The 26,045-nt window shown below is 39.7% G+C and overlaps 1 protein-coding gene across 6 annotated transcripts in view; it reads left to right on the top strand.

Moving 5' to 3' along the window:
- The window catches only part of CCDC172 (coiled-coil domain containing 172), a 33,863-nt gene extending 8,184 nt beyond the window's left edge, over nucleotides 1-25,679 (top strand). For 2 of the 6 annotated variants that reach the window (XR_004358351.1, XR_004358355.1), the window contains 5 exons: nucleotides 81-183; nucleotides 9,692-9,779; nucleotides 10,610-10,634; nucleotides 13,676-13,799; nucleotides 25,030-25,679. Coding sequence is in view for 2 of the 6 variants with exons in the window: in XM_032695384.1 (XP_032551275.1) it covers nucleotides 81-183; nucleotides 9,692-9,779; nucleotides 10,610-10,634; nucleotides 13,676-13,686 (227 nt within the window). In the remaining 4 variants the exon portion in view is untranslated. Of the gene's footprint in view, nucleotides 1-80; nucleotides 184-9,691; nucleotides 9,780-10,609; nucleotides 10,763-13,675; nucleotides 13,833-14,866; nucleotides 14,895-25,029 lie in introns of those variants that run through there. The other 4 variants (XR_004358354.1, XR_004358352.1, XM_032695384.1 and 1 more) reach the window with 4 other exon arrangements.
- The last annotated feature ends 366 nt before the right edge of the window (nucleotides 25,680-26,045 follow it).

Raw genomic sequence — 26,045 nt, 5'->3', positions numbered from 1 at the left:
ATAAATTTAGAAAATGTAGAAAGTCTTTGAATATGGATGATTAATATGTATTTATAAAGTGATTCTAATTTCATGTTTAGACCTTGAGAAAGTAATCAGGGAGGCTGAAAGAATGACGAAAGATTTAGAAGCAGAAAAAGTCCAAGTAACTGAAAAACCTCAGACTGATCCTGAATGTTTAAGGTAAGAGTCTCATGTTAATGAGTTCCTAAATTTAATTTTAGACCTGTAACTGCAGACCAGTCCTGGTGGCAATGACTATTTTACCTTTCCTGTGCAATATTCCTCTGAAATCAGAAGAACCATTCATTTTTTATTAGAGAAGACAAATTCCTGCTGTTTATTACAGCATTTCACACTCACATGCATGCTCAAAGGAACTAAAAAATGGAAGAGTTTGCAGGGATGTCAGTCAGACTTGGAGGAAGAACAAAAGACTGCTGCTTCCACAGGGTGGAAGACCAATTCTTAAGTTCTTGTAAAAATGGTGGTGGTGCACAAAGTACTGATAAACTGCCCAGTGCTAAACACATCTCTGCTGATGGGCTGCACAGAGCCCGCTTGCAATGGGATGGGTTGGCCACAGTAACCCCCTTGGGTCAGCTGGGCCCTGTGTTGAAGCTACTAAATGCAGATTTTTCTCTCTGATCTCTATCAGTTCCAGTTTGCCTTTCAATTAAGCCAGTTTAGATCAAAATTTTGGAGACTTAACCAAGACACAAGACCTTGCACAGTCTCCCTTAACAGTGACTGTTGCTTCTTGGGAACTGAGTGGTAATGACTCATTTCTTGTCAGTTTGCTTAAGTGAGACAATTAGATTTTCACTTTACAGAAAATAATGTAATGGTTTTTTTTAAAAAAAAGATTCCAGTGCAGAAAGCCCCAAATCACAGAACTGTCCATCTTTTTTCTGTCTTATGATGTTCCAGATGAAAGTGCCTGTGGATATTTAAAAATATTGAATTGGCAATGCAAAGAAACTCCTTTTGGAAAAGCTGGTCTGAAAGATTCTCTAACAGAAATTGTTAAGGAAAACATAACTGTTATTACCATCGTGGGTTTTTTCCCTACATATTGCTAAGCTTTTGACAAAAATAAATAAATATAAGGTGGGATTTTTTTCCTGAAAACTTTCAATGGAAAGTTATAACTTTGCAGAGAACCCTGAGCAATTTTCTGAAAGACGATTTGGTAATGGCCCATTTTTTGCTGAATATCGGTTTTTGAAAGAAAATGATATATCAGCCCTATTACTAACTCTCTTCAACCTCTTACATGGTGTTGAGACATGGCCAAAATTCCCTCAGCATAAAAATTAATTAGCTCACAATCCTGCATACAGTAGCAAAAAATTTGCATTCAACATATACATAGAAGACACAGTGTAAATAATAATAGAAGCAACGATTCTTTAGGACAGCATGTTATAATTCACTTGTTTACATTATTCATTCAATCGTGATATATTAGGGTTTGTGATACATGAGGTTGTCACCTTCCTTCTAAATAACAGACTTCCCTTGGAGTAGTTTACTGCCATGATGCCACTGAATATTGAAATTGGTGTAATTAGTTTTCTATAACAGGTTTCCTTTGTGTAAGGTACAGAAGTAACAAACCTTATGTTACTTTAAGTTCCCAGCTCTGCCACTGAGATCCTGGGGATCAATCAAATCCATATATGTCTGCCTTTCTATGTAGTGAAAGTAACTCACAGGTCTGCAGAACGATACTTTGGTTTTATCTGGGTGGAAAACGTGGATAAGACATATTAAATTCTATTAACTGCAAAATCAGCAAGTGCCATTTACAACCAAAGCAAGAAGGAGGATGATATTTTCTTATTTAATGAAATGCCTTCTTCTGTGGTCAAGATAAGATTACATTATTTGATAATTGCATGTAGTGCAAAATATAAACTGCTGCTGCTGCTATGACTAATATCACAAAATGCAGGTGATTCTTGAAGTGTAATAATATATTGAATACATTTTCTTTGCATTGAAATACTTTTTCATTTCAGATACTGGAAAAAATTTAGGACGGATTTGCCTAAATTGTACATTTATCTTGCACTTGCTTTTGATCAGAAAAGCTCAGTGCCTTATAGAGAGAGATAGTCCTGAATAAGTTAGATGCCAGAAGCAACATAGATATGCTACTGTACTTCCATGTCAGCACTAATAGATTCTGCTTTCCTGTAGAGCTAGTCAGGCAATCCTCATTTGTCTACCTCTCTCTGTCATAGTGCTGTGCTCTTTAGAACCATCCCAAACTCTTATCAGACTCATACAACTCTAGCAATTCTTTTTTTTTTTTTTCTCTTCTTTAACATAACCTACCCATCACTTCTTGATTTGCACTACTGAATTAAGAGATTGAAAGGGGGGCTTTAAAGTATTACGTGCTATAAATATTGCAGGATATAAATAGTCCCCCAGGAGGTACCTGATCACTTTCCAGGACCTACCAGGATATCATCAAGAAGATGGAGCCAGGACCTGCACAATGCTGCACAGCAGGACAACAAAAGGCAAAAAGCAGAAGTTGAAACAAGAAGATTTAGAATGAATTTAAAGAAAAACATTTTTATCATGAGGATAGTGTAAGCAAAGGAACAGGTTGGCCAGAGAGGTTGCATAGCTTTCATCCTTGAAGGTTCTCCTTGAGATATATGCATATACCAGTGTATATATCTTAGCAGGAGTCAATTTTGGCCATGTTAAAATCGATGTGATTGAACCTACTGTGTCAGAGGAACAACCCTTTTTAGCCTAACAAGATTAGGTTTTTTCCCCGTACCAAATTTATTGCAAGAATAGAATTCTAGTTTTTGCTGAAAATCATTTTTATTACATATAAAGATGATAATATTTTGGCACAAGTAATGTGGATCAAAAATACATATTTTTTTCTATGAAATAAGCACAGAATTTGATTCTCTTTTTACAGAGCTGGAAAGCACATCGCTCTTTAAATGGCAAAAACACCAATGTTTTTAATGCTTCCTTAGAACAAATGTGAGAGACAGGCAGCATCAATAACCTGATATATGTAGCTCCCTGATCACCCTGCAAGTCTGTTACTGTATCACATTCCTAGTTCCAGCTTAAAAATCAATATCAAAAGTAGCTGGCAAGGCAAGAATCTTCATTACAATTAAGTATATATCTAGAAGTAAATTGTGTTTCAGTGTAGCCAGCTAATTCAAATTACAGCAATTCATCTTTGATCTGAGAAAAATGTCCTATACCACGTCTGCAGTTTCATAAAATTTCTCTCAAATCCATCAAAGAATTACAAAAGGTCATGAGAAACACACACGGGTAATTCTAAAAGCTGTTGATGCTGCAGTTAGAGTCTTGTTTCCATACACACCAGATACAGAAAAAAGGTGACCAAAATTTGAATGTTAAGCACAGATACAGTTATGGGTAAGACACTGTACCCTCTTACTCAAAGCAGGCACTCTGGACAATGCCAGTGTCAAGATACAGGCCCATAATTCAGAGAAATATTTAAGAAAAGAAGGCTTTTTTTTTTTTTTTTCCTGAAGAGATCTGCAATTAAGATCAAAAGCTTTATTTTAATCATCTTTTCTGCCAGTGCCAACTCCCAACACAAAACAGCAGGAAAGAACTTTGGCATCAGCTCTCTTGAGTCCCATTTCCCTGGCAGGTAGCAAGTAGCATCACTTGAGTGGAACAACTCAGGAGTCAAGCAGAGACTAACGGATACCAGTAAATTCCTAACTATGTCATTTCACTAGTATATTAATTGTAATTACTATATTAATTATTTATCTTCTTTCACATTTTAATTTTAAATTTTTGTGTTGCCTTAAGTAAAGCAGCCTAAAAATAATTTTAATTGAGGCTCATTTAGACTAACAGCAGAACATTTCTACCTAAAACTGATATTTTTCACACTGTGTAAAAGGTAGACTGAGGATAAAATGTTTCTTTGAAACCTGAATCTCTCTTCTACTTCAGAAAAGGAGTAGCAGAAAGGAAGTGCATGAAATCTGCTTACTTTCTAAGTAGTTCAAGGCTTTGTATACTTGTCTAAATCCAAAAATATAGTATTGCTTCTTAGACTCTACAATGCAGAAAAAGAAACTCCATTACCAAAATTAGGAAGGAAAAAGTAATTCTTTCTTTCGTACAGGTCATACAGGAAATATATTCATTAGGGCTGAAAATTATTTCATGCTAACAGCAGACTGCCTAAGGCCGTGTATGGTTCTGATGGGGTAAAAAAATATTTGCAATTTGATTTTATGTTAAATTCTATAATCTAGAGATATCAGTCTGTGGAATAATTCTTATAGTTCAAAATTAGTTTTTCAATGGCAATCTCCTCATTGATTTTTTTGAGCTTTCCTTTTTAATAGCAGTGCCTAGTGGAACTGTTATAGTTTGAATTATGTTAAAATAAGTTTCCATTATGAATTGCAGTATGTATTTACAAAAGGTAGATCAAATCTGACTAATGATATCTTTCCTCGATAAGACAAAAAATTGGTTAGGCAAGGAAAATTCAAATGCCATCCATTTAGACATTAATAAAGTATTTGATGTTAACCCACCTGGGAAACTCCTAGTTAACCTGGGGAAGACATATTTAAAAAATGAAGGAAAGAAATGACTATAACTAACAACAGGAATAGGTCTGAAAATAGAAATTCTGGCACTTGAAGAAGGTAACTACAGTCACTGCTGGTCATGGTTAATGTTTTAAATAATGGCTTTGGAATAGAAAGTGTTTTATGACAATAGTGTAAAATAATCAAAAAACTACACTTTGTAGACTTTGTAATTTGCTGAAAAAGAGGAGGAATATAATTATATACAGTGCAAATTGATCTATTTGTACACAACTAAGGGCTTCAACAGTAGGTACCTGGAAGCAAAGGGAGAGGTCTGAGCTTACTGTGTGAGCAAAATACAACTATAAACATCAAAAGTAAATATAGCTGTGGACAAGATAAAAGCAAGAGTTATTTCCAACAAAAAGCAAGGAGGGTGTAAAAATATTGTGTACAAATCTCTCACCTCCTTGTCAAAAAAAGGAGATGCATTCAACCTGGAAGATGAGTAGAGTATGGAGAGCCCATAATGCAGAAGGAAAGAAGGACAATTCTAAACCCTTTTTAGCCCTGAGAAAATTATACACATGAAGAAAGCAGTACATTATAGAGACACTGATTTCAGCAATAGGGTAGCAATATTACTATATCCAGATTAGGATCTAATTTTCCCTGTACAATAGAAAAATCAAGATAATTGAATGAGAGGGATCATTGACTCCTATTTACTTTCCCTGCCTCAATAGGAATCTTACTGACCCCTAGAAACACGTTTCATTTTCACATCTCTGATGCTTGTACGTTTTTTCTTTCCTGTATAACTCTTCTTCCAGTTCCTGTGAAAAGTAGTCCATGTAGCTTTGGTTTACTGTCTGCACAAAAGCAAATCTCACCCTAATGTGCAGTTTAATTCAGCGTGCCTTAACCTTTTCATGTTTATTCATCTATAATAATATATTCCTCAAAGATGTCTTGTGATGTTTTATGTATTTGGGGAATATAAATTAAAAAAAATACCACCACACTTTTGAAGACCTCTAACTACTCCTATAAATAGTTGCCTGACAGCATTCACGAAATGCGAGCTTTAATCAGTGAAAATTGCATATTTTACATTCAGCATTTGATCCAGGAAAGCAAAAGCCAAACCTTTCTTATTTTACCTAAGGTAGCTCTATTTCTTTTAATTTACATTTAATTCCCATTGTTATGTGGTCTAGTGCCCTCTTCACTTTCATGTTTAATCTTCTTGCTGGTATTTATTATTACTCCTAGATCACTTTCTTAGTTTTTATTCTCTTTCTGCTCCACCAAGCACAGACTTTTATAATTTAATTGTGTAGCTCAAGTACTTGAGTTTATATTTTGAGATACTAAACTCTGTTTAGGACTTGTTTTCTCCCTTTCTCAATCAATTGATAATAGTCTGAAATTGATTGACTTCTGCAGCTGTATCAATAGCATTTTCTGTTTAGTAGTGTCAGCAAATTGTAAATACCCAGCAAAATCTTGCTCTCACTAGAGAAACATAGATATTAATTTAGTGCCAGTACTGAAGTGGGAGTGAATGACCTCAGTGCGTTACCTCTGCTTCAGCTTGAGACAATAAACCAAAGTCTTTGATGTTTTCTTCAGTCTCAGTAAAGTTTTAAAACCTTGATAAATGTATCTCCTGGAGTTTACGATAAAATTCAGGAAAATCAACATACATACTCTCAAGTTTTATGTATAACTTCCTACACAATTTCATTTTGTACCATGAATTCTATGCCCTGTATATCAATGTCAAGCAATTCTGTTTTATAACACACCATAATGTTTTCCCTCCAATTTATGTTTAAAAAATAAAATGGTGGTCATAAACAAGGCAAAGACAAGAAGGAGAATACAAAGAAGATGTTTTACCTGTCTCAGCAAAACATAACTAAGAGACAGTCTGCTCCTTCTGCAATGCCAACAACAACTAGTTAGAGTGTTTCATCCCCACTTAGGGGAATAAAAACAGACCAAAAATGCATGTTAACCCTGCCTTCTACATAAATTATTTCTCCTTTGAGAACTCTTTGCATAAAATTATTCTTGAAATGCAAGTTTTGGATACTGAAGTCTTCATCCAGTAATTTGAATCCATGGATGATTTTCGGAGAAACCTGCTTGACAATAACATTATTTTTTCCATAGTTCAATTTATAATACCAGCATGTATTGATTTCACAATTATTTTTCCTATTTTCCTTGTGCATATACAGCTGAAATTCAAGAAGAGTGGATCAACCACAAATGCCAATGACATTTAATAGCTGGGCTCATTTCAAAGCTGCAAAATCGATCATCTTCAGTGGTCTCCTCCTTCTTCATCTCTGTCACTTCTGGCATTCAAGAATAATGGAAAATGGGCCATTGATAGTAGAGCTCAGTCTAGGACAAGCTAGCATCCAAAATATGCTGATGTTGTTGTCCCACCTACTTGATTTAAGACTGGGTTTTGCTATTGCAAATTCGGCATTTCCGCTCCAGCTGTTCGTTAGAGCCTGTGATGCTGTAATTTACCAATACACTCTTAGTGCAGTGCAATGACTTATTATAAAGATATATTTTATTGTCACCAAAGAGAACAAAATGGTAAAAATAAAACAAAACCAAAGGACATGGACAGCCAAATGCTAATGTGATTTTTCAGATTATTCTTTATAAGAGATCTGCTTTTTATCATAGTCATAAGTGAGGATATAATTGTCATATTAATCCTTGTTCTGGCAAAAGTTACATCTCTTTCCATTTCCAAAGGTGACAGAAAACCTGCCTTCCATCTAAACAGTATAGTTTCATGAATAATTGGTTTGCACATTTAATCTGATAGTGGAAAGATGAATATGAATATCCTGCTTATCTTAAATGTAAAATGAAAAACCTAAATCTGCTTTCAGGTTAAGCATTTTTTTAATAGTTCTATTGTCTCACATTCCTTCTGGTAAAACTTCATCATTTATTCAGTAACTCAGGCGTTTCCAATGCATTAATTTTGTAGACTGTAACCTAACAGACAGCCCTTATTTTGTGAGCATAATATTCCTGGCACATACTGTAATTATCTAGCTTCTAAATAAGAAAGAAGTAAGACTTGAAAGCAGAATCAATTGATTAATGTAAGAATTAAACACCACATTTGAATGAATGTGTCTTTTATCACCACAACCTGATGCTATATAAGGAATTGTGCTGTCACTACATTTAAAGGTTCTATAAAATATTTGAAATAAAATTTTAAAATCCATATGCAAAATATGAGTTTCAAAGCACATCGTCAATAGTAATTAATTCACAATCCCAGGACACAGATAAGCAACTCCTACTGCTTATCTTCTGGTTGTTCTATCCTTAATGTACAGCTACCATGGACTGGTATCATTCTTAGCTGACAACTAGCAAACAGACTTTGCATCGGTTTTATCATGTGGAAGACAGTGAGAGAGCATTTTCTCTGAGATTAACAAACTGTGTCTTTTTCTAAGGCAAATCAGGCAAAATAGGGCTTTTGCTTGTCTTTGGTCTCTAAGTTCTCTGTTCCTCAGAGAACACTGAGGAAAAAATGAGTAGACAAGGCAATGAAGTTAGGCTGATTTAATCAAGATCACAAGCTGATCTTAGACCTTGAAATGAACTTCTCTCAATGAAATGGTCTGTAAACCAACAATATACTACAGCACAGTGAATATTTCATTATTTAAAGTCTAGTTCAACATTTCCTTTTTTTTTTGATGTTTGTATGTGTTATGAGAAATATTTCTGAAAACAGAGGCATTTACTCCCTTATAATACAAGCACATGCAGCTCATAGTTTTTTCATATTGAGGGTGAGATATTTGCATCTTCCACAGGAACAGCAAAATGGACTTACAACGTTGCACAGTGACTAAGTTATTCCTCTCGTACGAAAATATATCTTTTCCTTTTAATAAAGCCATTGTCTTGTGTAGAAAACCAACTCTATTGCAGCCAAAGAGGTGCATCATCTGTATAATAGGGTTAAATAATTTCTTGTCTATTATAGTGTATAAAAGAAAAAAATGGTTGCTCCCTTCTCTTTCAACTTCAGAAGAAATAACGTCCAGCTTTGATGCATCAGTTTAGCTATTTAATGACAAGCCGAATATATACTTTTCCTCCTTTTCTCAGTCTGTTTGTATGTCCCAGAATATTCACATTGTTTCCTGGAACTGTATTAAGGGTAAACAACTTTAGCTTTGTCATTATGCTTTTCTTATGACAGCCATGGAAGGACTCAGTCTAATCTCATCACCTTGTATTTATCAGACCACTGAAAGCTCTGGCACAGATTTCTCTTGGCCAACTAAGTATTAATTTAAACCACTACAGTCACTGATGTGCAAAGTTTAGGTGTCTCCTTTTAGCAGGACTAAATGATCTTTTGAATGGAGAAATAGCTACATTAAAAGTAATTCTTACTGCAGAAAAGTTGGAGAACTCCTGGCTGAGACTATTGGGAAACAGTCAGTAAGAGTGATGAACAATGATGGGAGCAGTGGGGGGAGAACAGCAGGAGCAGCAGAGGAGTCTGTGGCAGGGTGTGGATTGGTGATAGCACAGGGTCAGGCAGTGGACCCATCTAATCCAACATTCTGTCTCCATCACTAGCTACAAATAGATACTCAGGAAAAATAAGAACAGTAACATATGGCACTTCCTAAGTATCAACATTCAAATTCACATGTTTAAATAAGGAAAATGATGACTAATGAGGCCCTAAATCTTTCACGGTTTATAAAAACAACACAGTCCAGAAATTTTTCTAAAAAATTACTTTGTCAAGACATACTTTGAAAAAACCCAAAGTGTTGCTTTCTGAATTTCCTTACATTGCCATCACCACTACCAGTGCTGAATAAAATCCAAGAGTATTGTGAGAGAGCGGCGTGTTGGAGGGCCAATTACAAAACTAGCAAACGTGAATCCTGATCATGAAAATAGATCAGTGAGGCTTTTCTCACACAAGTCAAATGGACAACTGGGACCAAAGCTGGAAAAAGAGCTGCCCAGCAACAGTTCTCTGACCTGAAATTTCTTTTTGTTTTTGGACCCAGACTTAAGAGAGAATTGGAAAAATGCAAAGATGATAGTTGGGAAAGTGTCTGTGAGACTCTTCAAACAGAAATTGAAATTCTGCAAATGGTATGCCATTTTCATTATGTATTTTAAGCGTTTGATAATTTTAGTTTTAAAGGTGCAATTTAGGATGATTAGCAGTGGCTTTGGATAAGCATGTTTTTATACTATATACACATCTAAACACACTCACATTATAGGCCCACTCCAATACTCATTTCTTTTGGCTTATTTTCAAATGTTCAGTAATATAATTTCTTACAGAAAAAGAAATTTACAGAGAAGAGACAAAGATAAAAAGATACAAAGATTCAGTTTTAGCCCAAAAAAAGATGTATTTGGGTGACTAATACAAATCATTAGTTTATTGAAAGCTGCATATGCAGTTTGGAGCTAAACTAATCTTTACTTCCAGCTGCCAGTTAAATATAGAGAAATAGGATCCTTTTATATAGTACTTTATTTTGTTCACTCTCAAATTCCCTACAAAAACTTATTAAAATGTGTTTTTCTCTAAATGTCAATCCTAACTTCAGATTTCTTGATTATCAGTCTGTGTAATAATACAAAGAGAAAAAATATTTTGAAGTCCCATTTGGGAAACAAAAGGGGTTTAGAGGTTCATTTCAGAGCCCCTGATCGAGCTGTGTGAAGATGCAGCTGCCACTACCATCAGTAGCAGAATGACAGTCATGAGAAATTTGTATTTCTCACTTTTATAATCAGTTTCAAGTTTCTGCTGAAGTAATATAACTTTTTTGTACTTTATCTGTTAATTTTATAATTAATTTCTTCAGAAAGAAGGAAAAAATCTCAATGTTTAAAAATTTCTCCGTAAAAAAATACAGAAGTCATAAGATTTCATTATCTATCATTCAGTTCTTTCTCTTTTCCAGAATTTGTCACAAAAGAAGTCTTCAGGCAAGTAAATAACATGTGATGTGATATGGAGTGTCACAGAAGCAAGTCTGAGTATTTTGAAACTATTTTATTCAGGGTCTATCAGATTTGCATCTATTTTTTGTTTGTTTGATTCACAGTTTGTATCTGCTTTTACTTTTCATTAAAATTAAGTTTTATTAATTTAAAAGTGATGGGGGGGATTGTGTTTTATCCTCAAGTTCAACAGCCATCCATCTTTATCTTCTTGTTTGTGGCCCATGGATCACAGTGCATGGTCCACTACACACAAAGCTCAGTTCCTGTATTACTGGCTCTATTCTTTATATATTATTTTCTCAAATGAATGGTCTCCCATTTCTAAAGGGAATGGTATTACAATCAGGAAATCTTAACAGGAGCTACAACTGTTTAGTTTATGACTCAACAATGCAATTCCGTAACGAGCTCTCTGAAACAGCTCAGCTCCAGCAATGCTGCTTGACAGTCCAGAATAGTTTCCAAACTACTGAGCTGTGGATGCCTCCACTGGTGTTAAGCCAGTCCATTTCTTAGTGCTTGCTTTCTGATTACATGAGAAAATCTTCTTTTCTTTCTCCCACAACCCACAAAATACTGAGCGCTAAATTCAGCACTTGAGAGCAAAGGTAAAACCTTGTGCTAAATGAAAAGTCCACATTTCTAGAGAATGGTAAAGAATTTTAATTGAATCAGGATCCCTATTCTTTCAAGCAGGTAGGATGTATAACTGCTACAGCAGTTCCCAACCCACAGTAGGAACTGACTTTATCACTCAGATGCTTAGAATCAGACCATGTAAAAACATCCACTCCGCTCAGCCTCAGTCCACTCTGGGGGCATCATCTCCTCACATCTCCTCTGCGTGCAGATCTTTTTCAATGTGCTTCCCACCTGAGGGTGGGAAAGGTAGTTGCTCTTCACTAGTTTTTCTACACCCAGAGCTCTTCAAGCTACAGAGGGTGTCTGTCACACATAAAACTGCAAAAGATGTTTTATTAACAATTTAAATATTCGTGTTTATTCAAATTTAGAGTTCCAGTTGCAAGTTCAGTTGTGTATGTGTGTGGGTTTTTTATGTTGTGTGCGTGTGCATGAAAGTCTGTGAAGGTCTGACTTCTTGATTATTGTAGTAGAACTACAGCATAAATATAGCAAAATTTGTAATAACCCAAATGGCTGGAGCTTTCAGAATCAATATAAGAGAAAAAACTCCAAGAATAAGGACCACTAAAAAAAGTGCAACAGAAATCAATACAAATCCTATTGGGCTAAAGAAATCCCTCAACATCTCTGGAAAAAAGCATAATGCCAGACTAAACCAGCTGTTGCAGGGTGAATGTAAAACATACTAATTTCTCCAACTATAAAAATACATTTGTTGCCACTGTCTTAAAAATAATCTTAATTCTGGACCAATATAGTACTTCTATTTTGGAAGACCAAACTAAAAATTAAGCAAAAATTTGTGTTTTGTAGGTTTTCTTTAAAATTCTCAAGCTGGGGATGAGTAACCTTTTAAATAATGATTGCAAAAGAACCAAATCCTCTGTGATGTTTGATAAATATGTTAAAAAACATTGCCAGATTACCAAGCAAACACACACAGAGTTATTACAAATAAATGAATTGTTTCATAGATGACATAATAAGAATATATTTTTAAGGTTTTATATTATATACCTTGCATATGAGAGTCTAACAGAACCTCAGAGGATGTATTTGTACTGTCTTATGAGAAAAAAAAAAAAAAGATGAATTAGAGCCATAGAAATACTTGAAACAGCTAGTGAGAAAGAAGAAGATGGTCCAAGCAAAACATTATTATTCTAGAGGGGGGAAAAAAAGGCATCAGGAAAACTAGCAATGCTTCTGTATTGGACCTGGGAACAGTTTCTTCTTAGGAGCAACAGATAAAACTCCCTTGTGTGTGAAGAGAGATAGAAAAATACTTTAGATTACTAAATTTGCCTATTAAGAGATCTGGCAAGCATCAAGTCCTGTCTCCTTCACAAAAGAACTTGTTGAAGTGCAGTTTTACCTCAGGCTTATATATGACACCACAGCTACCACATTTTCATATTATTTTATTCATTAGTATTAACAGCTGTTTCAAAGACTAACAAGAAAACCACTACAATACCTGACCACAGAATGAAATTACATTAGCTAATGCAACAGTACCCACATGAATTATCTCTAATTGGTTGACATAGATATGACTGAGTTGCTGATAGTGACAAATTAGTGCCATAAAATGAAAAACAGCAAGAAAAAAAGAAGAATAAGTCATTAAAGAAAAAAAGTATCTGTAACTGAATGACAGAGTGAGCGAGAAAAATCTCATGGGTATGACATGGGGCAAATATATCAGCTGAGGTCACACATCCTTGTTCAGCTGACCTGGCTTATGGGGTCCTCAGTCACAGAGGGAACTGACTGTCTTCAGCTACAGAGCTGGTTGCCTGCACAGAGCTTGGCAGTTTGGCAGTTGACTAATCTAAAAAAGTTAGACACCAAGGGAAAGGGATATTTCTTTTTAAAACCTGTAACTAAATTACACGCATAGGTCAAAATGGATGAGAAAAGTACCTGCAAGGCCAATCCCTGCCACAAAGGTGCACTGGGGAACCTGAGAGCACAGATCCTAAAAGAAGGGATGGCAAGGGAAGGCCAGAAAGAGGAGGCATGTTTCAGCACTATTTCCCTAGGTAAAGATGCCTGACCAGCACCACTGCTTATTTGTAGCAGATCCCCCTTGTCCTTTGGCAGAGAAAAGAGCACTGCTTTTGGATTTCCCATTCACTACATTTCTGCTGCAGATTCAATAGAATGTGGAGTGTTATGTCTTATTATATCATGGCACTTAAATACATTAGAATTTTGAGGAGCTCTATGTGTGCATCTGTGTGTACCTCTTTGGCTGCTTTCTGCTGTGATACCATACCAGCCAATCTAAATGAATTTGGATGAAACAATGGGTATCTCTATATTGTCATGCTGCTGCAGGTTTAAACTCATCCTAACTCAGTACTCTCGCTCAGGTGGAGAATGAACCAACTGCCTTAAGACAGTCATCTTCAGTTTGATAGTGGTTTGTGACACAAGAAAGGATTTTCCCACTGACTGAGCTGAAGTAAGAGAGAGGGGCCTGTCCTGAAGCTTATGGTAAGTAAAAAAACCTCCAGGTGATCTCCATGAGAAAGATAGCAGGTTTAGCAGCCAAGGCTAACAGTGGAATTAACTGATACTGGGTAAAGAGGCTAGGAAAATAGTTCCAGTTCTCTGCTCTGAAATGAAATGTGGTACTACAATATGGCAGCTGGGTAAAGGATCACATTCCATGTCTAATGACCTATGTCTTGCTTGTCAATAGAGTACTTGAGCAAGTAGTAGCTCTGCTTCCTTTATTGATTGCAGCTGATGTGTAGTGCTCACACTGTAGTGATAGCCCAACCTTCCAAATTCCCATCATTTCTATTTTTCTGCTTAGGATTTTTCAGCCCCTTATTCAACTGACTTTTGTAATGATTTCGTTGTTTAGTTGGTGAATTTTTGTGGCTGATTTTATCAAGTTTTTAGATGCATTTTTTATATTCTACACCAGGCTGCTGTTAGTAGCCCTTTGTGTAGCAAAGCATCTATATTCTGGGCTAAAAACCAACTATATTTAGCAGTACCTTCTTCTGCAGCACAGTTTTCACCTGGCTCACTAATAAACCTCTGAAAGCCTAAACTGTCAAAGACACTTAGAGACTCTGAGTTCCAAGGAAGGGACATGGCAGCTCTGTTCTCTGAAGGGCCAAACTCAAAGCACATCCAGACACTTACAGTCACCTTGCTATGTGTAGGGTCTGAATGCATTTTCAACATGAGATTGTCATCTGCAGGAGGTTTTTCCTTTTTTTTTTTTTTTGCTAAAATTATATCAGAAAGCCTAATACTTTCAATTTTGAGACACTGGGTGTGTAACATTACAGTATAGACCCTCTGCCTTTCTTCAACCAGACCTACACAGTAATTCCCTGATTTTATCAGTTTCCCCATTCATATGGTAACTCCCACAAATAGGGCAGCCTGAATAGCTGAGGATCTTAAAAGTTTCGAGGGAAATGTGAAGTGGGAGCTGATTCCTTTCTTCCCACTTAATGCCTTGAGTATTTAAAGGCAGCATCTTGTCTGGAAGAAGTAGCTTTAAAGTTATCAATTTTACCTGTAAATAATTTATTATACAGATGAAATCCTAGAAAAGAGTCTTTATAAATACACAGCGCATTTCTTGGGTTTTACTGAAACAATAATTCCTGCTACTTCCAAGCATTTTTGATGCCATGTCCTACTGAGAGAGGAGCTCATAGCCTCCATTTCACTTTAAAAGAAAGAGTTGCTGTAATTTATTCAACTAAATTTAGTCTAGCAGGAAGAGAACAAAGCCTAGCCAGCAATCAAACTATGGATTGGAATGGTGTTCAGTTCCATATTCTAAGGAGCATTTGATATAATTTGGTACTGATTAAGTTCCCTTAAAGTCTCCAAATATTTAAGTGCATAAAGGTAATGAAGATAATCATAAACTAGACAGTGAAGAGTAGATCGTATACAGTAAACAGAAAGAAAGAAAACCCATCCTGTATAATACCAGAATTTTGTGTCCCTTGGATTCTTCATACTCTGGTTCATAAATTCTTTTAGTCTTGATTAAAAATGGATAATCAGGCTGTCGGTCAAAGTGAGAACATTTCTAAGGGGATGTTACAGTGCCATCTAGTGGGGTTTTCACGTTAAGAAAAAAATCTTCCCTCTCGTATGACAATTTTTACTTTGTAATCAGAAAACACTTTTTGCTACTGCTACATGCTTCATTTTTCTTCACTTTTATGCATAATTATGTTGGATATATTACCATTAAAGTACTAGTGTTGATTTTTCTCTCAGACCATATTGTGTAAAATAGACTAAATAAATTTTCTGTGTAAAAATAGACTAAATATCACACAGTGTGGGAATATACTAAACTACATTGCATACAAGGAGGAAGCACTATTTTCTGAGTCTGAGATCAATAACGTAGCCAGGCAACTCCCCATATGATGGAAAAAAACACAGCTTCACTTTGAAGATTCCAAGTGTGGAGATGCATCAGACCTGTTCTGCTCACTAATTGACGTGCTGATCTTTGTCTAACTGATAGTTTGAATGTGTTGGCTGCGGCTCTTAGTCCTTGTTTTTCCCTTATATTCTCTTCCCTGAGGTTAAAAAGCCTTTTAATACATGGTATGTTCTCTGTGTGTTAGTACTTCTCTGCTACAATCAAGTTACTTTTCAAACTCTTTTTGATAAGCTTAGCAAATTGCATTCATTCTGTCCTTCACAGTAAGGCTTTTTTTCCAGCATTCAGATAATCTTTATGGCTTTCTTTTTACACCTTCTTCCTTTCTTCCACTGTTAGAAACACTTAACACCTGACTTGTAAGCAGTATTCTACTACTGGCTTCATCAGTGCTTATATAAACAAAAATTTGCCTTCCTACTCCTACACACTGCCTTTCTGAATAGATTTAAAAATTCTTGTTAATCCTGTTTACCTCACACATCACATTAGAAGTGTGTGTTGACTCAGTTGTTCAAGATGATTTATAAGCACTTTTCAAAGTTGCTATTTTCAAGGATACTGTCCTCCCCTCCTTACTTACAAATTTTATTTTTTTTCAGACATACAGCTCTGCATGTGAATATATTAAAACAGTAGCTAACTGCATGGGTTTGTTCTGTTTACCAAACTACTCTGACTTCAGCATCATTATCTGTCATGCTGTCAAATCTCTGTATCATCTGCATATTTTATCCACCGTGATTTTATATTTAAATCCAGGTGATGCATAAAACTGGCATCACTTTCCTTTGAGGGCTGCTTTCCTTTGGAGGACACAATTTTAAACAGCCTCACTGAATGATTATTTCTCACTGGCATTATTTTTCTAACCCATCAGTTCCAGACTGTGCATGCTACAGTGCCAGCTATTTTAAATGAGCAGTAGCATATTGAACTTGCTGGATGCTTTCTAACAGTTAAAGCATATGACATCTCCACAGTAGGATTACATCTGTAATCTCTCAAAGAGTTAAATCAGGCCTATTTTCTACAAATTAATTGTATTCCTATAATTTAATTCTTTATCACTGAAATCCTTTGCCTTTTTCCACTATTTCACCTGGATCATATCAGGTTAACAGGACAATTAACTACAAGTCCTTTTAAAATACTCCTAAGTTATTCACAGGTTTCATGCTTCTGTAATTTCCTCAGCATTACAAAATTCATTTCAAAAGGACTTTCAGGTGTGAATGATCCCAATGATTTGAAAAAAAATTATCCCAGGCAGGTGGATGCCATCTGTGTCACTGAGGGGGTGGTGGGTACTTTGTGTGTCCCTGAGAGGCAACCGGGTGTCCCATGTATCACTGAGGGAGAGGTGTGTGTTCTCTGTGTCCCTGAGGGGAAGGCGGGTTTCCCACAGGTTGCTGAGGCGGGAGGCAGGTGCCCGGTGCGTCCCTGAGGATCTCTGAAGGTGAAGAGGGTGCCCCGAGGGGTAAGTGAGTGTCTCCTGTGTCCCTTTAGGGTCTGTGAGGGACACAGGGCGAAAAGGGTGCTCTGAAGGGTCACCGAGGATCCCTGAGGGTGCCCTGAGGGTGCCCTGAGGGAGACGAGACGGGGGCAGAGCAGGGCGGGTTGGTCGCTGCTGCTGCGCTGCTTTTCCCGCCTCCCCTCAGCCTCGGTGTCCCGCTCGTGCCCCGGTCTGTGAGGCGGGCGCAAGCGAAAGGCGCTTTAGAGAAGCTCGATAAAAGGTTGTGGAGTCGCCCTACGGCAGATTTTGGGCTATTACAGAGGTAATACAGAGTGTTGAGCAACGGTGTCAGAGGGGCAGCAGGGTGTTTCAGTGGAGTTGGTGAGCGAAAAGCTTCTTGAACTCCGTCACCCTTGGTGAGGTACCACAGAGGGAACTGAGAGTTTCACAGCGGTAAAGCTGAGGGAACTTCGAAAGCACATCCAGGGGATGTCCTGAGGGAAGATCTCAGGTAAAGTGTGAGGGACAGAGTGAAACTCTTGGAGGGAAAAGCTGAGTAGGGGACATTTTGGGGGTGAAATACGTGATGTCCTGAGGGGTTTTGAGGGTCACAAGAGGAGGAGGCTGGTGCCCCCTGTATCACTGAGGGAAAGGAGGAGGTCCTGTGTGTCAGTGAGGGGGAGGCAGGTGCCCTATGTGTCTCTGAGGGTCCATGAGGGTCACGGGGGAGGAATTGGGTGCCCCAAGTGTCACTGAGGGGCTTTGAGGGTCAGTGAGGAAGAGGTGGGTGTCCTGTACATCACTGAGGGGAAAGTGGGTGCTTCGTGTGTTGCTGAGGGTTCTGGGAGGGTCACTGTGGGTGAAGAGGGTTCCCTGAGGGGCTGTGAGGGTCGCTGAGGGGAAAGCAGTTGCCTGAGGGGAAAGCAGTTTGTTGCTGAGGATCACTGAGAGGCAACTGGGTGCCCCGAGTGCCGGCGAGGAACTTCGAGAGTCACTGAGGGAGAGGTGTGTGTTCTCTGTGTCCCTGAGGGGAAGGCAGGTTTCCCACAGGTTGCTGAGGCGGGAGGCAGGTGCCCGGTGCGTCCCTGAGGATCTCTGAGGGCGAAGAGGGTGCCCCGAGGGGTAAGTGAGTGTCTCTTGTGTCCCTTTGGGGTCTGTGAGGGAAAGAGGGCGAAAAGGGTGCTCTGAAGGGTCACCGAGGATCCCTGAGGGTGCCCTGAGGGAGACGAGACGGGGGCAGAGCAGGGCGGGTTGGTCGCTGCTGCTGCGCTGCTTTTCCCGCCCTCCCCTCAGCCTCGGTGTCCCGCTCGTGCCCCGGTCTGTGAGGCGGGCGCAAGCGAAAGGCGCTTTAGAGAAGCTCGATAAAAGGTTGTGGAGTCGCCCTACGGCAGATTTTGGGCTATTACAGAGGTAATACAGAGTGTTGAGCAACGGTGTCAGAGGGAGAGCAGGGTGTTTCAGTGGAGTTAGTGAGCGAAAAGCTTCTTGAAGTCTGTCATCCTTTGTGAGGTACCACAGAGGGAACTGAGAGTTTCACAGCGGTAAAGCTGAGGGAACTTCGAAAGCACATCCAGGAGATGTCCTGAGGGAAGATCTCAGGTAAAGTGTGAGGGACAGAGTGAAACTCTTGGAGGGAAAAGCTGAGTAGGGGACATTTTGGGGGTGAAATACGTGATGTCCTGAGGGGTTTTGAGGGTCACAAGAGGAGGAGGCTGGTGCCCCCTGTATCACTGAGGGAAAGGAGGAGGTCCTGTGTGTCAGTGAGGGGGAGGCAGGTGCCCTGTGTGTCGCTGAGGGTCCATGAGGGTCACGGGGGAGGAATTGGGTGCCCCAAGTGTCACTGAGGGGCTTTGAGGGTCAGTGAGGAAGAGGTGGGTGTCCTGTACATCACTGAGGGGAAAGTGGGTGCTTCGTGTGTTGCTGAGGGTTCTGGGAGGGTCACTGTGGGTGAAGAGGGTTCCCTGAGGGGCTGTGAGGGTCGCTGAGGGGAAAGCAGTTGCCTGAGGGGAAAGCAGTTTGTTGCTGAGGATCACTGAGAGGCAACTGGGTGCCCCGAGTGCCGGCGAGGAACTTCGAGAGTCACTGAGGGAGAGGTGTGTGTTCTCTGTGTCCCTGAGGGGAAGGCAGGTTTCCCACAGGTTGCTGAGGGGGGAGGCAGGTGCCCGGTGCGTCCCTGAGGATCTCTGAGGGCGAAGAGGGTGCCCCGAGGGGTAAGTGAGTGTCTCCTGTGTCCCTTTAGGGTCTGTGAGGGACACAGGGCGAAAAGGGTGCTCTGAAGGGTCACCGAGAATCCCTGAGGGAGACGAGACGGGGGCAGAGCAGGGCGGGTTGGTCGCTGCTGCTGCGCTGCTTTTCCCGCCTCCCCTCAGCCTCGGTGTCCCGCTCGTGCCCCGGTCTGTGAGGCGGGCGCAAGCGAAAGGCGCTTTAGAGAAGCTCGATAAAAGGTTGTGGAGTCGCCCTACGGCAGATTTTGGGCTATTACAGAGGTAATACAGAGTGTTGAGCAACGGTGTCAGAGGGGCAGCAGGGTGTTTCAGTGGAGTTGGTGAGCGAAAAGCTCCTTGAAGTCTGTCATCCTTTGTGAGGTACCACAGAGGGGACTGAGAGTTTCACAGTGGTAAAGCTGAGGGAACTTCGAAAGCACATCCAGGGGATGTCTTGAGGGAAGATCTCAGGTAAAGTGTGAGTGAGATGAAGTGTGAGTAAGGTGAATAAGGCACAAACGCCGCCGGTGACACAATGAAGTGCCAGGGCACAATTAAGGTTGATTACAAAACAGTTTGGTTTAAATACAGCGCTTAAACATGTCACATGATCTTCCAAACAATGACAATCAAGTATTGATTGAGCATGCGTGAGAACCTGGAAAACTACAACTCCCATAACTCCTTGCCACATCTCCCCTTCTCTAAATAATTAACAAGTTGTAAAACAATACCTTTTTTAAACATCCTTAATGTAACCAATCTTATCTTAACTGTTTATAAAAACCAAGGCCTATCATCACAAGGCCTTTATTGAGCTGTTTACAACTTTATTGGTTCATGCAATATTCAAGCAACCTTGAATTGCCCAGGGTTTCTAGATGTGTAGAACCTTTTATCTGAGGGTGATTTTGTGTGATTGGGTAAAGGCATCATCTTTATTTGAACGGGAAATGTGCTGGGTTGTAGATCTTGTGTTTGAAGTAGTGTTGTTTGAGGTAGTGTTGTTGAATGAGTGTTAAAGATGTCTTGCTATAAAGTGTATTTGCATTCACACACACATACATATCTCCACTCAACTTTCTCAGTCACATTCCAATGGCCACTGTTTCATTCTCTCCTCACACATGCATTCTTGAACCCTTTATTGTGTTTGAATCATGGAGTTTCAGTTTTGTATTGGTTACTGTTTGTGTGTTTCTTTTGGTTCTGTTTATTTATTGCTTCTTTGTGATTGTTCCTGTTTTGAAGGAGTGTTAATGCACATTGACACATATAGGGACCAGACCCATATCTCTTTCCCCCCCTTTCTTGTGTCTTTACAGCATGTTTCTCAGTGTGTGGTATATTCTTTTTAGTGGTGTTTGTTATGTTTCTTCAAATCCAATTTCTTCACTCATTTTTTCTGGTGATTGTTTCTGTTGTGGGGGAGGGCTAATAGAAGGCCTGACACATTTAGAAGGGATCCTTTGTAATTTGGTACCCTTGGATACACAGGCATATATCCTCCCTCAAGTTCTGAGATCCACTGGTCCTGACCATTGCCTAGATATTAGATTTTTTAATCATAACTGGTGCTTTGGAAGATGCAAGTATTTGAGTTTTATGTTGGTATTCATACCTGCTATGGTTTGTATCATCACAGTTCAAGAAATTTAGAACATATGATGCTTTCCATAAGCGTTCCTGGGGGCTATATACCAACTCCCCTCTTTTTTGCCTTTGAAGTATTTCTTTTAGTGTGCAGTGTGCTCTTTTTACAATTGTTCTGTGGGTGAGCGTGGCATGTGTGTGGACTGGAATATCTTCTGATTATCTTCTGATTTGTGGGATGTGTTTTAACTTTCGTTGAATAACATACAGGATCATTGTTTGTGTTTATGGGTTTTGGAATTTCTGAAATGGCAAAACAAATGAGTATTTGGTAGTATCTTTTGCCTTTTTCTAGTGTGTGTTGTTGTATTATTCTGTCTGGAATGTGTGTGAATGGATGTGTCTTATGTAAGAGTTTGATTTTGTGTGATTAACAAGGAATTATGTGGTGTGTATTTTTCTAGGGTTAGTGAAATGTCCAAGGAAGGAGACTTCGAGATGTGAAAGTAGCATAGCATGAACCAATTATAACATTCATGGGTTAATTACAAAACAATTTAAATGTCTTGTGTATATGAGTAAGTTGTAAAACTTATATAGAGTCCCGGTCCACAGTTTGTACCTTATTGTTCCGTTGTCTTCTTCAGTTTGTCCAGATGTAGATGGTCTTAGTGTCCCATTTACTGATTTTTTTTGTAGTCATTCTTTACCTTTAAAAACAATCCTGGCAAACATGTTAATAGCAGTTCAGTCTATTTCAGATGAAAAGTGGGCAGGAATAGATGTGAGGATCAGGTCAATCTGTAGTTTTTGAAGCAACAGCAGTGAGTCACTCTATAGTGTCTTTTGCTTTTTGGCTGAAGGCTTTAAGGATCATCTTTCGTTGTGTAGTTTTCTTTGTATTGGAGATTGCATCGTTGGTCCTGTTAAATTTTTTTTTGGAACGTTTTACAGTCCCCATTTCTTAATAATATCAGTTAGAGCAACTGTAACCAGGTTTAATTCAGTCTCTCAGGCAGCTGCAATTTACAAGCAGCTCTTTTGCACTCTTGTTGACCTTATGTATGTTGTTCTGTGATGGCAAAACGTTTTGAGAATGTTTCAATGTAACAAATATGGGGATGTTTAAGACTCTGTACTTATTATCTGAATAACATTGTTATGATACTTGCATGTATGTGGATGTATTTGAGAATTTAATAACTTCTAATAACTTATTAATTCAAATAAACCTACTGGGAAATTAATGAAAAAATAGGGAAAAAATTTTTAAAACTGCAGTGTTCTGGTTTTGTGGCGATAAATGGTTTTGGTTAAAATAAAATGACACCAATTTACATAGTGAAAGGCAATAGCAAAAGCTTTTAGGCAACAAAGAGAATTTTTTTCTCTCTTTACACTAAAACAGAAGGTTTCAAATCTTCTTCTTCATCTTGAGTCTAGCAATTGATTGGTAATCAGCATGCAATCTATGCTGAAACAATCTGTGGGTAAATTCATTTAATTCAAATTTATCTCCCTAGTAAATTGCTTATATTACTCCAGTTTTTATAATATGTGTAGCAATTTTGTTTCCTGATTGATAAAAGGTTTATCTTGCATTCTTTAGCATAGCTAGAGGAATATGAAACTGCTAAACCTAATAAAAGTTTTGTATCAGCCAGTTTGATATTTAAAAAATACGAATTAATGAATATATTGGGCTTTACAATGGTGAGATGGTAAATTTTATTCCATGTGTAAATGTTTTTAAACTATTTTCTACCCTTTATTTCTATTGTTAAGAAAACAATTTACAGTACTTTTAAGAAAACTGATTTGAAAACAAAAAAGAAAAAACCACAAATGTTAGAAGTAAAATGTATATTTTCTTGAAAATGTAAAATGCAGTGGTATGAGTGAATACTTAATAAAGTTTTAGTTCGCTATGTTTTGCTTTCTTTTTCCCATACTATGTAAGAAAGGAGATTTAGAGTGAGAGATGAGAGGGGTTTGCTTGTCATTTTCCTCACCAGAAGGCAAGTCACTTCTTTGTTTGGCCAAAGAGTTAGTAGGAAAGGTTTATAGGAACAGGAATAGTGGTAGAAGACGACAAAATCTAATTCCACCCTGTTGTTAAGCAGTAAACCATTGTTATTACGTTTGAGGGGCAACACATTATTTCTTTTTTTGCGAAGGCAATTATGCAAAAAGTGTTTTTTATCCTTTTCTTTAACTAAAAAGTAATTTGTAAAATCTTGGTTTACAAAAATCCTACTCTTTTCCCACTCTGAGACAGGGGTAAAAAGTATGAAAATCCATCTTTCTCTAGCTTTGAGAGATTGATAGATGAGTGAAAGGGCTTTTGTACATAGCAAGGCTGTGTTTATATGGTTTTCTAGTGTTGTGTGTAAATGCATCACCTGTTTTAAGGAAAGGCCACCGTGTCACGGATTTAGGGCTGTTTGTTTCTTGGGCCACTTGTGGGTTTAGTTGCAATGGAACTGCCTTTGGGAAAAATCCGCTGTTAATTGATTTCCTCTTTGACCAAGGCAACCTCTGTTCTACAGAATGAGTGATTTCAGTGGGTCCAATGAAAACAGGGTTAATGTCTGGGCTATTGCTGGTTATGGTGTCTCTGTTTTGTTTTGGGGGTGCTAGTTTAAGAAAACTTGTTAAATAGGTTTGGATGTTTTTTAAGAGCCATTGTGAGGTTACATCTGTCCTGTTGTTAAAAATGTTTGATACTGCTGTCTTTGCCTCCCATTCTAATTGTTTAATTTGGGTATAGGCCAATTTATGCATGTGGGTGTTTTGAATGGATTTGGAGGTGTGTATTGCTGTATGTTGCAGCCTTGTGAGGCATCTTTGGGCTTGTGTTGTATGAGGGATTTGTTTGTTTTGCTTTATCAAGGCTTTTGCAGTGACTGTGTGTAAAGGGTTATGTGTTTCTGCAGTTGAAATTGTAATTGCTTGTTTCTTTGCTACTTGTTTAGGTTTGGCTTTCCATGTTGTGTATGACATATTGTCTAACAGCATTTTAAAACAGTGAGAAGTAAATACTCGATTTAGGGCCCCTCCTAGTATTTCTATTCTTCCCCCTGCAACACAAAAGAACCTTTTATAATAGTAGATAATTTATCAATTAGTGAAGTTGTCCTTTTGTGACTTCGAAAGTTAAATATGGTAGTTGATAGTTGTATGTCTGCTGTGTTTTGCAATGTTACCTTTAGATTGCTGGTTGTGTCAGTAGGTGGATTGTGTTGTTGCAGCTGAAATTGTCGCAGCATAAACCCAACAGCTGCTGTTGTTAGTAACGTAGCCAATATATATATTGTCCATTTTAACATTGGTAGCTTTGACTTCACTGATGCGCTCGGCTTCGGTAGGCATGTGTTTAGTGTGCTTTCCCAGTCTGTATTGTCTTTTTCGAGCTGAAGTAGTAGCTGTAGTCATGTTTGCTGTTCTTCCTCTTCTGCAGGATCCAAAACTGTTTGTCTTCTTTCTGGTTCTCTTGTCTCACTGAGTTCGGTTTCCCACAGCTCAGCTAAGAATTCTAGGGCATCAATTTCTAATTTTCCTCCTCCATCAGGCCGTCGTTGGCATAGAAGCCGTTCTGAGGCTGGCGACAGCTATGGGTTGGTTTCTTGGTAGGAGTGCAACAGTGGTGTTTTAACTGTTGTGCAGTTGTTGACTGTTGGTTGAACTGGTGGTGACGGACGAGGCACTTTAACGTCCGCCTCATGAAGGGAGTAAGCTGGCTGTGTCCATTGTTCTGCAGAACTCTCAGGGCCGCTGCGCACCCACAGAGAGTTACTGGACCCACATGACCCTCGCAACCGCAGTCCATCCATTGCCCCCCCGTGGCAGCCCCTGCAGCTGCCGCGGCTGCTGGTGCCCTAACCCAAGTGAAGTTTGGAGGGGCTTGTGGAGCTGGGGGGGCCTGTGGGTGGGTAGTGCCTTGGAGATCTCCCTCTGGGGGTGTAGGGACCGGGTTTCCTTCTTGGGGAGGAGCTGGTGTTTCTCAGGCTCAACTGTGTCCTCCTGCCTTGGCAGAAGCCGTCGGAGAAGAAAGAAGAGACAGGAGAGGAACTTCGAGGCAAGAGCCAAGAAGAAGAGCGGCAGCGGCGAGCTCAAGAGTGGAGCAGCGAGGCAAGAGCCAAGAAGAAGAGCAGCGGCGGCAAGCTCAAGAGGGGGCACGACAGAGACCCTCTGGGCAAAGGCACCTCCCTGGCCCCCCCCGGGCAGGGATCAGTAAGAATCCGGCGGGCACCTTCAGGCTGCCCCGGTTGGCTTTGCGCTGGGCGACCTCCCTGTAAGCAGGGCTTGGTCTTTGCTTTGCTTTGCTTTGCTGGCCTTTGGCCATATGGCGCTCCTTTGGCTGCCCGGAGAGAGGGGCAACCCTGTAAGGAGGGTGAGAGCCCCCGTCTCCGCACCCGAGGGGGGAAACGGAGCTCTCCCGACCCCCAGCCCACCCTTTAAGCGGGGCAGGGCTTTTCCTGGCCCCCAGCCCACCCTTTAAGCGGGGCAGGGCTTTTCCTGGCCCCCAGCCCACCCTGTAAGCAGGGCAGGGCTTTTCCCCCTGGCACCTTTGTGCCTGCTTATGGCCCCTGGCCAGAGTGACCCCCTGTAGCTGGGGCGTGTCACGGCCTTGGTCCCTGGGCCAGTTGTCAAGCCCCTCAGCGGGCCGAGGCCCCTCTGGCCTCTGCAGAGCCCGGGGCAGGGCTGAGGCTCTGCTCTCCTGCCCAGAGGGAGGGATGGCTCCCCACGCGTTGGCTGCACAGAGCCTGCTCCCTCTTCTGGGACGTTCCCCCTTTGTGTTTTTGTCTTTGTCGGTGTGAGTGAGAAGTGAGCTTGTGCTTTGTCCCCCATAGCAAAGATGAGGCTAGTGTAGCTTAGACTTCCCAGGAGGGAAAGAGGGGCTCTGTGCAGCAACCGGGGGGTGCCCTCTGAACCCACGGGTGGAGACAGGGCCCGGCCTTGCCCCCTCTTCCCCAGGACAGAGCGAAGCCCGTTAGTGGTGGTGCAGGCACCGTGACCCGCCTGTAGCCAGGGCCTGGGCGTGTGCCTGC

This window comes from Chiroxiphia lanceolata, chromosome 8, assembly GCF_009829145.1.
Source record: "Chiroxiphia lanceolata isolate bChiLan1 chromosome 8, bChiLan1.pri, whole genome shotgun sequence".
Taxonomy (NCBI): domain Eukaryota; kingdom Metazoa; phylum Chordata; class Aves; order Passeriformes; family Pipridae; genus Chiroxiphia; species Chiroxiphia lanceolata.
This window is presented reverse-complemented; position numbering and strand designations above follow the sequence as displayed.